Source organism: Pseudopodoces humilis, chromosome 29, assembly GCF_049639895.1.
Source record: "Pseudopodoces humilis isolate 2021_Gansu_Grassland_sample_001 chromosome 29, ASM4963989v1, whole genome shotgun sequence".
Taxonomy (NCBI): domain Eukaryota; kingdom Metazoa; phylum Chordata; class Aves; order Passeriformes; family Paridae; genus Pseudopodoces; species Pseudopodoces humilis.
In genome coordinates this window covers 2,599,983-2,613,571 of record NC_142228.1, presented here as the reverse complement: position 1 = coordinate 2,613,571, position 13,589 = coordinate 2,599,983, and the positions used below count along the sequence as shown (strand labels likewise).

The 13,589-nt window shown below is 55.5% G+C and overlaps 1 protein-coding gene across 1 annotated transcript; it reads left to right on the top strand.

Moving 5' to 3' along the window:
- The first annotated feature begins 7,643 nt into the window (after positions 1-7,643).
- Positions 7,644-12,409, top strand: LOC102114145 (keratin, type I cytoskeletal 14-like). Its single transcript, XM_005531532.3, has 8 exons — positions 7,644-8,189; positions 9,359-9,441; positions 9,983-10,139; positions 10,641-10,802; positions 10,884-11,009; positions 11,100-11,320; positions 11,766-11,803; positions 12,163-12,409. Exons 1-8 carry the CDS (start codon positions 7,680-7,682, stop codon positions 12,258-12,260), a joined length of 1,395 nt encoding a protein of 464 aa, XP_005531589.2. The 5' UTR covers positions 7,644-7,679; the 3' UTR covers positions 12,261-12,409.
- The last annotated feature ends 1,180 nt before the right edge of the window (positions 12,410-13,589 follow it).

Genomic DNA, 13,589 nt, shown 5'->3' with positions numbered 1-13,589 from the left:
GCCTGTGCAGCTGCAGCTGGAGCTGGGGCAGTGCTCGGTGGCACCTCAGGGCCAGGGGCTCGGGGTGAGCCTGCTGTGGCTGCGTTCCCAGCGGGAATCACTCGGGAAGGAGCCCTGCAGTTCCCGAATGCCACGGCCAGGCTCTGACCCTTGTGCTGTGCACCTGGGGGTCGGTCACAGGCACGGGGCGGGAGCAGAGCAGAGTCCACAAGGACTGCCAAGGCAGTGCCCGGTGCCAGCGGGGCTATCCCCGCAGCCTGTGTGTGCGGAACAGCCTCGGGTGCGCGTCGGAACTGCGCACGCCAGGAGAGCACACGAGTGTGCTCACCTTACACACTGTTCACGCTCTTCTCCTCCCCTTTCCCCCGCTCTGCCGGCCGGACCAGGCGCTGGCTCTGCACCCGCCCCGGCTCTGCGGCACCGGCACCGGGGCTGGGGAACTGCTGGGGCGCGGGGAGCGGCGCGGCCAGGATGCAGGCAGGGATCGGCTGTGCAGGGCACCTTTGCACACCCCTGCACACCCCAGTACCCCCCGCACACATTAGTACCCCCCAGCGCACCCCAGAACTGCCCCACAGTCCGTCCCCGTCCCCGTCCCCGTCCCCGTCCCTGTCCCCGTCCCCGTCCCCGTCCCCGTCCCCGTCCCCGTTCCCGTTCCCGTTCCGTCCCCGTCCCCGTCCCCGTTCCCATCCCCGTCCCCGTCCCCGTCCCCGTCCCCGTCCCCGTCCCCGTCCCCGTCCCCGTTCCCGTTCCGTTCCCGTTCCGTCCCCGTCCCGCCGCGCCTGCCGCTGCCAGCAGGGGGTGCCCGTGCGCAGCGATCGCGCCCCCGGGCACCGCCCGGCGCTACCGGCTCGTCCCGCCCGCTCCCACCGGGGCCCCCCGGATCCCACTCGGCTCCACCGGGTGCCTCCGGGATTCCCCGATCCTCCCGACCCCATGGGGTACACCCCAATCTTCCCGCTCCCACCGGGTACCCCCGATCTTAACCGGTCCCACCGGGTCCCACCGGTCCCCTGGTCTCACGGGGTCCCCTCGGATCCCCCGGCTCCCCAGGGGTCCCGCCGGGCCCCTCTGCACCGGCCCATAGCCCAGAGCGGGATCCCAGCACCGTTTCCCAGGGCAGGTCCCAGCCCAGATGCCTGAGTGCAGTCTGATCACAGCAGGGGTGGGGGCATCACTGGGACATTGGGACCACCGGGACACCGGGACTACTGAGCCACCAGGGCATGGGAACCATTTGGACCACAGATACCACCAGGACCATCAGGACAACAGGACTACCAGGACACTGGGGCATGGGACCATCAGTACCACCGGGACCTTTGACACCACCGGGACCTTTGACACCACCAGGGCTCCCACCGTTCTGTTCTGCCCAAGAGTCTCAGCCCAGCCCTGGCAGTGCAGAACCGTATCCACGCACTGAGCGGGGTACGGAGTTTATCCTGAGCACCCGCTGGTTCTGCAGCACTGGGCTGAGCCAGGGGTTCGGATTAACAGAATAATAACAGAAGTGAAGCTGCTTACAGAGCTGCAGCACGTAATTACTGTTATGTATTGGAGAATCCGCCACGCTCCGGGCGAGAGCGGGGCCAGCGTGTGCCAGGCCCAGGCAAGCCATCGCCTCCTGCCAGACACGGCTGATGGGCCTTGGCTCTGCACTCCCAGCTCGTGTTCAGAAAATCATTAGTGTCATTAGAGCTCCAGGGTGGAGCAGTGGCTCTTGGCCAGGAGCGCCCTGGGCATGGTGAAGGAGCGGGAGTGGGAATGGGGTCCCAACAGGGACCTGAGCAGGGCTGGGGGTGGGGGCTCAGGTCCTTGGGGGGAGCCAGGGAGGGATGGGGCAGGTTTATTGCCAGGGGCCTCTGGTAGGCACCAACTGTTTCAGTCTTGTTAATGACTTCATAAAACTCCCTGCCAAGTACAGATTAACGAGCAGCCAAGTCATTACCATCTTGTGGGAAGTGACAGCACAGCCCGGTTACAGGGACTGCTCTGGGGTACATCTCCTGAGCACAAGGGCTGGGCAGCCCCTTCCCCTCCCAGCAGCTGCGGTGGCCTCCTGGGAGCATGGCCCCGCTGTCCCCTCAAGTGCACGAGGTGACAAGGCCCTGCTGCACCAAGGCCATGGCACAGCCTCACAGGCAACACCTGCCAGAACCATTGGCCCTTGAGGAGCAAGAGAGGGAGGGCAGGAGGGATCCAGAACACACAGCACATCCTACCTGAGGGGCCAGGCCACAGCCCTCTTCCAGAGAGAACTGAGACCAGAGCTGGGGTCCCACAGAGGAGAGGGGCTTCCGTGGAAATCACAGTCTGTGGGGGCTGTTCCCATTGCTCCTGCCCATCCTCCTGGTCATCAGGGCTGTGCTGCTGGGAAGGGTCTGCATGGGGCCATCCTCCTGGCTGCAGGAGCGCACTTAATGCCAGCAGAGGCTCCTGTGGAGGATTCACAGGGCTGGTGGAATCCCTGTCACCACCAGCAGGTTTGTGACATCCCCCTGGGGTCCTTTGGTGTGACTGGCCTCACCCCAGAGTGGGAATTAAATCGTGATTCCCTTCTGTGAGCGCAAGCGTCCCCAGGCCAGTGCTGGTAGCTGCCTCACCCCACCACCAACGTCACGGGTGTCCCAAGCCGGGATTCCCATCCGGCTGAAGACCTTGCCCTGGGGGCACAGCGGGTGTGGGTGCAGGATGAATGTGGGAGCCGCTGTTTGTTGCCCACAGTCAGCAGAAATTTTGTGTGACTCCCTGCCAGTTGTGCCGTGCTCAGTGAGGGGAGAGGAATGAACAGACAGGGTGTGATTGTATTGCCACACCGAGGAATGAGACATGAGAAAATGCAAGAACTGCTGCTACCTAGAAGACAGATGCTGAAAAATTAACATGGGAAACCCCAAAGGTTGGAGTTTGCCATGGAGATAGAGCTCAAGCAATTCTTGTGGCTTGGGACTTTGGCTCTGCTCAGATATAAAAATATTCTTCTGTCTGAGTAAAACAAGCCCTGAGGTGTGTCCATCTGTCCTTCTGCCCACCAGAGAGACTCTGGTCACACTTCTGACTGCAGCTCAGGGAGATTCATAGGGAGAGCCTTGGTCCCACACAGCATTGGAGCAGCTTGTCCCTTGGGCTCTGGACAAGGGAATCCCCAGCTCTGGTCTGTGCTTCTGCACTCTGTCACTTGCCTGAGCCCAGGCTGGGGTGGATGAGTTAGGATGTCACTGGAGACAGCCTGCAGGGAGCCAAACTGCTCAGTGCTGAGCTTACTGGAATCAGTCTCTCATCCCCAGGCAGAGGCAGGAGGGCTGAGCCAGCCCTTGGAGACAGGACTGGTGTGATCACAGTTTGTTCAGTATATTCCTGGCTGAGATGTGCCAGCAGAGAGGCTGTGCTCAGCCTGGGGTGGGCTGGCAGTGCACGGGGCTGTCACAGTGCCTGGGTGGCCAGGAGGATGAACAGCTGCAGTGGGACTGGGGGGAAGAGATTCAATAATTGTGGAAAGATCATCTCGTGCCAGATGTGCCCATGATCCCTGAATGCAGCAGAGAGAACCCCATCCCCCCACACTGCCTGGCCACTTGGATGAAGAGGGGAGCTTTGGACTGGCTGTGTCAGCAGTGCTGATTCCTTGGGAATCTCTCTGTGAGGGGATCTCCTTGGCACACGCTGAGCCAAAACAGGCAGAACAGGTCTCTGCTGGGGAGCAGAAATGAGCCCCAGCATGGTGGGGGTGGAGGTGGCTCATGAACAATCAATGACACAGGACCAGGACCTCACTTGGTGCTCTGCAAACCACTCAGGACCTGGGACTAATTGAGCAACATCACCCTGTTCAGAGGATAGAAGACTTGAGGAGAGGAGAGGAGACTCGAGGAGAGGAGACTCGAGGAGACTCGAGGAGACTCGAGGAGACTCGAGGAGACTCGAGGAGACTCGAGGAGAGGAGACTCGAGGAGAGGAGAGGAGAGGAGAGGAGAGGAGAGGAGAGGAGAGGAGTCAGTAGCCCAGAGTGGCCCTGATATGGGGCCGCCAATGGGGCAGCTGGAGGGTCCCACTGGCACAGCAATGTCTGGCTTCCCTGCTCCAGTTTGGAGCCTGGGAAGGGACAACAGAGAGTCACTCCCCTTGTCCTTCCCTTCACCTGGCTGCCTCTGTTGCTGCCTTCTCCCCTCTGCAGTGGCTGGGCCGGGCTGTGCTGTCCATCTCTCAGTCTCTTGGTGTGAGCAGGAGGGAATTAGATGGGGTGACATCACCCCCACCGTGCAGCTCGAGCAGCCGAGGCTCGGCTCGCTGGCTGGTGGCAATGTGCCCTGGGCTGCCCAGAGGGAGTTTCCATTGCACACACAACCACAGCTTCCTTTCATGGTAATAGGATCTGGGATGGCTTTTTCCAAATACTGTGGGGGGGTGCCAGGACACGTCTTGGCACATGGTAAAGAATTGACGGCTGAGATAGAAACAAAGACATCATGTGTCACTCCACACCTTGATATATTTGTTACCTATTTTGTGTTGTTCAGACTTTCAGAGCAAATCCGTCAGCAAGGGTAGAGCCTGTTCCTGCCATTCCTCACACACAGGAGACTCCTTTCCCAGGCCTGCAACCGTCAGTGAGTTCGCACTGAGCTGGGAATTGCTGCAGAAGGCACTCGGGAGAAGCTGGCCCACAGGGGAAATGCAATGACTCCTAATTAGCTCTTATTCATGACATTAAAAGCACAATTAGATGTTGTTGTTTGAGGCAAATGCAACACACTGACCGTGCCTGTTCCACAGCAGCTCTCCCCACTCTGGGCACTGCGTGTGCAGCGTGGTCACCCCAACAGGCAATGTCACCTCCCCTCCTATGCGAACCAAGGAGTTCAGTTCTTTGCTCCCCTCTGCAGCACACGAGGCACAGATAGCATCTCCGGCGTGCTTCTTGCTGGAACAGACTCTGATACCATCTCCCAAGAATTATGATGTGTTCTTTTTTTCTTTTATCTCAAGGGAATTTGTTGTGGGTCAGTGCTTCAGGAAAGCCTGGGAGATGGAATTCTTCTGGTAACATGAAATAGCTGAAGCAGTACTGTTCCTCTGAATCCTGATGTCCCATCAGCAGCCAGCACAGGGGAGCTCTGTGCTGAGGGTTCCTGATGTTAGAGTGGGGGTGGTGTGGGGTGGATGCTCAAGAGCTCAGACAGGGGCTGGGACGGCAGCTGACCAGCAAGAGCATTGGTCAGAAAAGACCAGGAAAAAGCTGATATTGCAGGACAGTCTCCAGGTTGTCTGTCTGCCACGTGGTAAAAGAACTGAAACCTGAGCTGGGGTTGTGATAATACAGAAAGAAAAGCTGTAAGGCCAGGTGTCCCCTGCCCCTGGGCTGTGGAAGGGCTTTGCCTTGTGTTAGGGCAAGTGTCACCTTCAGGCTGACTTGTAGTGGCCTAAAATGTGAGGGTGACCTGAGGGGGGTCAGACCTCACAGCACAGGATTTAGCCCACGTGGGAGGCTCAGGGCCAATGTGGGAATTGCCTGGAGCAGGAGGGTGTTTGCTGGAGCAAACATGAGCAAAGTGAGTGCATTTGGAAGAGCTGGGTGCAGGGGTGGCCTGGGATGGCTCTGGAGCACAGCTCTCACACGACGGCTGTTGGGTAATCCTGTACCCCCCACTGCAGAGGGAAACGGGCCAGGAACATCTGATCTTTGCCCTGCCAGGTTGCCCCAGGATGGTGCTGGAAGCTGAGCACTGTCCTCTGCTCACTCTGCCATTTGCCAGTGCTGGGTTGTGCCCAGGTCCCCCCCTTCCACAGCTCTCTGAGGGATGGGCAACGTGTGCATTCCAAACTCCCGGTTTTTGCAGCCTGGGGAGTCAGAATTCCAAATCTGAATCCCAGGGGTGTGAGGCAGTGCTGCCCAGAGAGCAGAGCCCTCGAATGAGAGGATCCAGAGTCTCTTGTTGTTTCCTTGGTGGCTGCCCAGAAAGTCACCCCACGCTCCTGGAGCTGCTAAGGGGAGCGTGACTGCTGTGAAGTCCTGAGATCTAACAGGAGGAAGATAAAGCCTTGTTGTTATTGTGTCCTTCGGAAAGAAAGGAGGCACCATGAATTACCGAGGGTGAGGCTCTGGGAACATCTGAGCACCTCCAAAATCAGTTAGTGCATTATAATGTGAAAACAGCCCGAGGGGGCTGGGAAGGAAGGAGATCACAACATAAGGGAACACACAAAAGGGTTCCTAATCCCTATAACTCCTTCACTACCTCACAGGCACCTCTGCAAAAAGCAAAATAACTTCTTTTATTGAGAATGCCGTGGCTGGAGCCAGGCAGGCCGGGCTGGGTGTGCGATTTTCCACTGCGCACAAAAAGAGCTGGCATCACATCAGTGAAGGGCTTTTTTCTCAAGAAAGAATAAAACACCGCAGTGCCACACTTCCTGCTTCTTTGCTGCTTTTTTCACAGCAATACCTGTTCAGCTATGTTACTGTAACCATCCTGCTCAGTCCTTCAGTAGCCGGGGGCAGGCACTGTCCCTCCCCTCTGGGTGTGCTCAGAGCCTCGGTGTTTGCAGGGTCCTCACCCCTAGTGCTGGGCTTTGCCCATCAACACTTTTGACAGAGGTGATGCTGAGTTACCATTGGCATCGCTTTCTTCAGCTGCAAATCTGTAGGAAAAAGCCTTTAGCACAAGCACTGATCAGGATTGATTGTACTCTTCCTACTGATAAGGATTTATCCTTCTCTTCCCATTGATAAGGATTGATCCTTCTCTTCCCATCTGGAATTCCAAGAAACCTGCGCTGGCTGTGGGTGTCTGAGAGAGTTTCATTCCCTCTCCTCTGATTTAGAATGTTTAAGCATTAAACCCTGCCTCAATGCTGAGAAAGCAGAAATTGTGGCACAGAATTTTTTAGCTTCTGCACATTTTTTAGAAGTCACAAGCAGTTTCTGTGGGATTTTGGGAAAGGTGATGGAGTAAAGCCGGTACTGCTGGGAAACATTACTCATCTGCCCTTTAAACTGTGTGAAACCCCACCAGAGTAGGGACTTTCCAGTCTCTGTAGGGAGATTCAGCCCAGGCTGGTACATAAGCAGAAATTGATGGAGTTTATTCTCTTTTGAGCTATAAGATTTCTGCCAAGTCCTGTATCAGTACACAAATCCTGCCAGGTCTGTGCTTGTCCTGTGATAAAGGTCGTGACGGGAAAGTTTCCATCTGGCTTTGGCTTGGCCCAAGTAAAGGTTGTGGATGTGCAGAGCTCTTAAGTCAGCAGCTTTCCTTGGATTTAGACTTCTCAAAAAAGCAAGTAAATAGATTTGTAGATTTTTGCAATGATACTTGCGAGTGATTTGGCGGATGACAGAGGATTCACTTGTGTTACTCCATGAGGGAGCAGCGGGTGGAGCTGGAACGGGCACTGGGAATGCCCTGAGCAGGGACCTGGATGGCAGCAGCTGCTGGGAATGGAAGCGGAAGAAGGTCCCATGTGAGAGTTGCCGGTGGGATGTGACAAAAGATGTGAAATCAAGGAGAGAAAAATGATGATTCTGGAATTTGGCTCTGGCTGTCAGGGGTGTCGAAAGGCGCCGGCAACGCCTCCTGGCCGGGCTATAAAGGGCCCCGAGGCAGGGGAGCGAGCACTCACTGCTGCTGCTGCTGCTGCTGCACTGCCGAGCCGCCTCTCTCCATTGCAGCTCCAGCATGAGCACCACTGTCAGGCAATACTCCTCCTCCACCTCCCTCAAGGGCTCCGGCGGCCTGGGGGGGGGCTCCAGCAGGCTCTCCTCCGTGCGTGTTGGGGGAGGAGGCTACAGGGCCCCCAGCGTGCACGGGGGCTCTGGCAGCTACTCCGTCTCCTCCCGCATGGTCTCGGGCTTCGGCAGCGGCTTTGGGGGCAGCTACTGCAGCAGCGCAGGAGGGACCCTCGGCGGGGGCTTTGGGGGCAGCTATGGGGCCGGCTTTGGGACCGGCTTTGGAGGAGGCTTTGGAGGAGGCTTTGGAGGCGGTGATGGCATCCTGCCGGCCGGGGAGAAGGAGACCATGCAGAACCTCAACGACCGCCTGGCCACCTACCTGGACAAGGTGCGAGCCCTGGAGGAGGCCAACACCGACCTGGAGGTGAAGATCAGGGAGTGGTACAAGAAGCAGGGACCTGGTCCTGACCGTGACTACAGCCCCTACTACAGGACTATCGAGGAGCTCAGGAACAAGGTAGGATGCTGGGATTAACACAGGGGATGTGTCAGAGAGGAAGCAGAAACAATGACTGTTACCTCTGTAATTAGTCAGCACTAATTATGTCATAAAAAGTGTCTCAGTGGCATGTGTAGAGTGCTCGGCTGGAAATTAGAGATGTCTCAATGTCTGCTTTTGGTTACATCCTCCTGAGTTGGACAAGTGGCAGCTTTCACAGGCAGGAACAGATCTAAGAGGATGTAACACAAAAATGAAGAGAACAGACAAGTCTGCACTGATCGTGTGTGTTCTTGGGAGTTTAAAATTAAGGTGCAGGGAAATTTGCAGCTGTGGGCAAACTTTGAAATACTGATATCATGTCTGAAAACATTCAGGCAAAGAATTTGCAAACTTGTTTCAGCACCTCCTGTTGAGGAGATTTAGATGATAAAAAGATGGAACTGACCAATAACGAGTTTTTTGCCTCTTTTGGCAGTTGCTGCCCCAGGGCTGGAACTGGTGCAAAGCCCTCAGCCCAGGCAGCTTGGGCGTGGGGATTTCTCTCCCTTTGATTTGACTCCCAGCATCCCATTTTGGAGGAAATGCTCGAGTTTACATTGTTCTCTTTTATTTCCCATGTATTAATTGCCCTTAGCAATTCTGGAAGCTGTGGACAGCTGGAGCTGCAGGAGTGCTGGCAAAGGATGCAGGGAGCTCATTTTTTCCCCCCCTCCTCAACAGACTTCTCCTAAACTCTGACTTGAATCTCCTCCCAGTGTGGGTTATTTGCTCCTGCTTTGGTAATATGAAAATCAGAATCTGTAGGCACCTGCTCACTGCCTTTTGTTCCATTTCTGCTGCCAACAAAATAAATCCATCCCAGAACAAGGTGTGCCAAGCACAGACACCCCACTGGTCCCTCTGACCTTTCCACAAACAGCATCTGCCCTGAAGGATAGGAACAAAGGCCACCATCAGATCTCACACATCTTATGTGGCCTTTTGAAACACTTACTGAGGGACTTTTGGAAAGGGAGGTCATGGAGTAACCAGCCCTTCCCGCAGTCAGTGTCAGCTGCATCTCACTTGTCCTGATTCAAGACACACTTCTGCTAAGGAAATGCCAAACTTCCCCAGAAGTGTTGTTCCTGTCCCAACACTCAGCCAGGAGGAATTCCTGACACTCCTTATCTTTTACTGTCCAGGTGTTGGTGGCCACAGTTGAGAATTCCAACCTCCTGCTGCAGATTGACAATGCCAGGCTGACAGCAGATGACTTCAGGACCAAGTAAGACACATTTCCTGGAAAAAAATGGAGCAAAGTATGCAGGGAAGTTTGATGAAATGAGAACAAAATCCCATCCAAACCCCAGAAAGGCAATGTGGAAGCAAAGCCTTCGAAATGAGGGCACAATTTCCAAAGCAGATGGTTATCTCAGTCTTACAGGCACCCAGGGGTTGTGTTGCTTTCATCCAAACTCACTATTTTATTCCTGTAGTTTGTTAATCTCTGACATGGCCTTTCCTGTGCAAAGACCTTGCCCTGTGCCTCGCTGTGTCCTTAATGTGTGTGTGCAGCTCCACAGAGCCCAGGGCCAGTACCAAGGCCTGGAAGTGTCAGGAGCAGGGTGATGTTATGGACTCAGGCCGACACTTTATCATCAGTTTTCCCCCATTTTCCTCAGCATTTCCCCTAGGAAAGTTGTCAGTGGGGCCGTGTAGTACTGCCACAATGCCAACAGCAGTGTGGAGGCAGCAAACAGCAAGCCCAGGTGCTGTGTGCCCAGCTGGCAGGAGCTCATGCAGCTTTGCTGTCTGTGTGTCCCCAGGTTTGAGTCGGAGCAGGCTCTGCGCATGAGCGTGGAGTCCGACATCAACGGCCTGCGCCGGGTCCTGGATGAGCTGACCCTGTCCAGAGCTGACCTGGAGATGCAGATTGAGAACCTGAAGGAGGAGCTGGCTTATCTGAAGAAGAACCACGAGGAGGTGAGCACAGAGTTGGGCTCTAAAAAGGCCACCCTGGGCCCTGAAATTTGAATTCTGGTCCAGCCTTTAAGGCTATGCTGAGTTCTGAAGTGCTGGGTGGGAGGTGAGAAGTGCTGGTGAGGCAGCAGAAGGGATACACTCCGGACAGCAGCACATCCTCCCTGGAGCATGTGGGACTCCTGTTCACCCCTTGCCATGTCAGTAATACCCACTGTGGCTGTTAGAGATTCATTAACAACCCTCACAGCTTCTGGCTGCGAAGAACTGTTCCCTGAGAAATGAACCAGCTACAGGCTCTGCTTTATTCTCTGGAGAATTAACTCCAGTGGGGATTTCTCAAGAATTTGAATTATTTTATTTGTGGTCATGGAGCAAACACCCCAATTTGCTCCCTTTTGATCAGCCCCCAAATGCTTGCTATCCTGAAGAACTGTCTCAAGAGGAACAATTTATATGCCGGTTCTTGGACTGCCTGAAGATGCGTTTCTCTTTTTGTGTCAGGAAATGACTGCCCTGCGCGGGCAGGTGGGTGGGGAGATCAGCGTGGAGATGGACGCTGCTCCTGGCATCGACCTCACCAAGATCCTGGCGGAGATGCGGGAGCAGTACGAGAGCCTGGCGGAGAAGAACCGCAGGGACGCCGAGCAGTGGTTCTTCAGCAAGGTGAGGAGCCGGCGGCGAGCAGCGGGCGCGGGGCCGGGGCCGCTGCCGGGGCTCTGAGGACACGGCTTTGCCTGGCTGCAGACGGAAGAGCTGAACCGGGAGGTGGCCATCAACACGGAGCAGCTGCAGAGCGGCAAGACGGAGATCACGGAGCTGCGGCGCACGATCCAGAGCCTGGAGATCGACCTGCAGTCGCAGCTCAGCACGGTACGAGGGCCGGGCTGGTGGTGGGGCGGGGGGTGCGGGGCTGTGCCCCCCCGGCCGCCCCCCTGAGCCCGGCCCGTGCCCGTCCCACAGAAAGCGGCTCTGGAGGGCACCCTGGCCGACACCGAGGCGCGCTACGGCACCCAGCTGGCCCAGCTGCAGATGCTGATCACCGGCGTGGAGGAGCAGCTGGCCGAGCTGCGCTGCGACATGGAGCGCCAGAACCACGAGTACAGGGTCCTGCTGGACGTCAAGTGCCGCCTGGAGCAGGAGATCGCCACGTACCGCCGGCTCCTGGAGGGCGAGGATGCCCAGTGCGTGAGGGGCTTGGCTGGGAGGGAGGGTGGGATGAGATGGGTCGTAGCAAAGGAAAGAGAAAATGAACCACCTGCATCCCCTGGAGAGTTCTCTCAGCCTGAGAACTCTCTCATTCCCTGACCCATTGCATGCAACAGGGTCTCCCTTTTCAGTCCCACCAGTCCACAACAGCCCAGTGGTTGTAACGGCCCTGCAGCATCCCTGGGTTCCACCTCCTGTCCTTCCACATGTGTGTGGTCCTGGGCAGGGAGCAGGTGCTGCACTGGTGTGTGAATCCCTGTGTCAGACTCCCATCCTTACCTGCTTCTTCCTTCAGTGGGGACACTGGCAGCATTTTAATCATATATTGGTACAAGAAATAAAGGCAGGGTTTAAATAATGATTTTGTCTTGGAGATGACTCACTTTTTCTCACCATCTTTTCCTTGTTCTCCTCCCATAGCATGTCTTCCCACTACGTCTCACAGCCTGTGAAAGAAGGTAAGAACAGGTCTTGGCCGAAGCTCTGGTCATATACAGCTCTCATACCCTCACCCACCTTAGCACACACTCCTTTTACTTTTCTACTAAAGTTACTACTTTATTATATTTCCCAAATTTGAACTGATATACAAAATTTTACAATATAACAAATTTATATAAAAAATATTACGATATACCAAAACATGTGTCAGAAATGATCTGAACAGACTGAGTCTGTACAATTTAGCAGTGGGAATGTGGTGCTATATTGAGTTTCTAATGTGATGATTGTAGCAACAAATCTCTAAGACAAAGATCCTTAAGACTCTTCCTCCCTGCTGCCCTGGAAATGACAGTTCCTTCTTTCCCCATTGCAGGACCAGTAACCACCCGCCAGATCCGCACCATCTTCGAGGAAGTCCAGGATGGGAAGGTGATCTCCTCCCGGGAGCAGATCACACAGGCTGCCCACTGAGGCACTGCCTGTTCTGCTGCAAGCCTCGCCCAGCACAGCAAAGCAGATCCCAGCTGATGTGTTCTTGCCATATGGATCATCAAAAGCACCTTCTCCCACTATCACCCCCTTCCTTCCCCTCTCTCACCCTTCTCTCAGCTCCATGCCACACACAGAAATCAAATAAAGCTTCTCTTTGCAGTCCTGCAAACCAAGGTCTGGTCTTGATGCTCTTGGTCTGTCTCACCCCTGTGGGACAAAGCTCCTCCCTGCAAGGAAAACATTCTCCATCCTTGGTACCCCGATGGTGGGGCCTGTACACCCACACCTCTGTAACTCCTGAGACCTGGTGGCTCCAGGGGAGAGGGTGTGGGGGGCAGTCTAGAAAGTAGCTGATCCCACAGGTGGTGGGAGGTGAAGCCTGTGAGAATCCCCAAGTTTCACATGTTGGACAAAGTGCTGCTCCCCCGCTGCAATGCCCAGCAACAGCAGCACTGAAACTTTAACCCAGTGAGCCCAAGCAAGTGACAAAGCCCAAGTGATGCAGACAGGACCCTGCAAACACCACACCCCAGCTCTGCCCCAGCAGCTGCTCCCCATTCTGGATCCCAAGCGTTGGGGTGAAACTGTCTGAAGCTGCAGGCAGGACAGGGATCCACCAGCTGCTGTCCCTCCAGACAGGCAAACTCAGCTCAGTTCTGTTCCTGCTTCCAGAGGCGCCACTGAAGGGTGAGGAAAACAGTGATGGGAAGAGGAGGGTATGGTCTGTGCAAGCAAAAGGATTAAAATTCTTCTGGGAGTTCTTGTAGCACTCCCCGGCTGCCGGTGGCTGCTCCTGACACAGCAGTTCCCACTGCCGTCAGCCGGCCCAGCGTTCCTGGAAAGCCAGTTCAGACACATTCTTGGCTGCATTCTGACACATTTATTACTTCATAAATCCAACTTCTAACTCAATGAAATGAATCAGAGCAATGCAACTAAGCAAGAGTGAAAGCAGAGCTGGCCACACAGCTTTATGACCCTTCCCCAGAAATCTGTGTGGAATTTAGGAGGAGATAAGAGAGAATTCTTTATTTTTCTCCAAACACTGGAATGATGCCTGCAGTTCATCATCTGCCCTGCAGCCAGGTTGGAAGGGCTCCATGGTTTTGAGGCCCCCCATGCCCCTGCCCTGCAGCTCTGCCCAGCGCCGTGGGCTGTGTCCCCCCAGCCCCCTCAGAGCAGATCCCCGTGACCCTCGTGGGGCATTGGTTGCCCCAAGCACCCCCAGCGTCCACCAGCTGGAGGAGACACGGTTCTGGTTTGAAGTTTAATGCTAATGATCAGTGAGCTCATCAGTGGGGTCAGGAG

What these genes read in the sequence shown, in the direction of transcription:
- LOC102114145 (XM_005531532.3), top strand. Translation starts at nt 7,680, where the DNA reads ATGAGCACCACTGTCAGGCAATACTCCTCCTCCACCTCCCTCAAGGGC. An exon ending in AGCAGTGGTTCTTCAGCAAG is followed by an intron (nt 10,803 to 10,883) that starts GTGAGGAGCCGG and finishes GCCTGGCTGCAG; the next exon opens with ACGGAAGAGCTGAACCGGGA. An exon ending in TGCAGTCGCAGCTCAGCACG is followed by an intron (nt 11,010 to 11,099) that starts GTACGAGGGCCG and finishes CCCGTCCCACAG; the next exon opens with AAAGCGGCTCTGGAGGGCAC.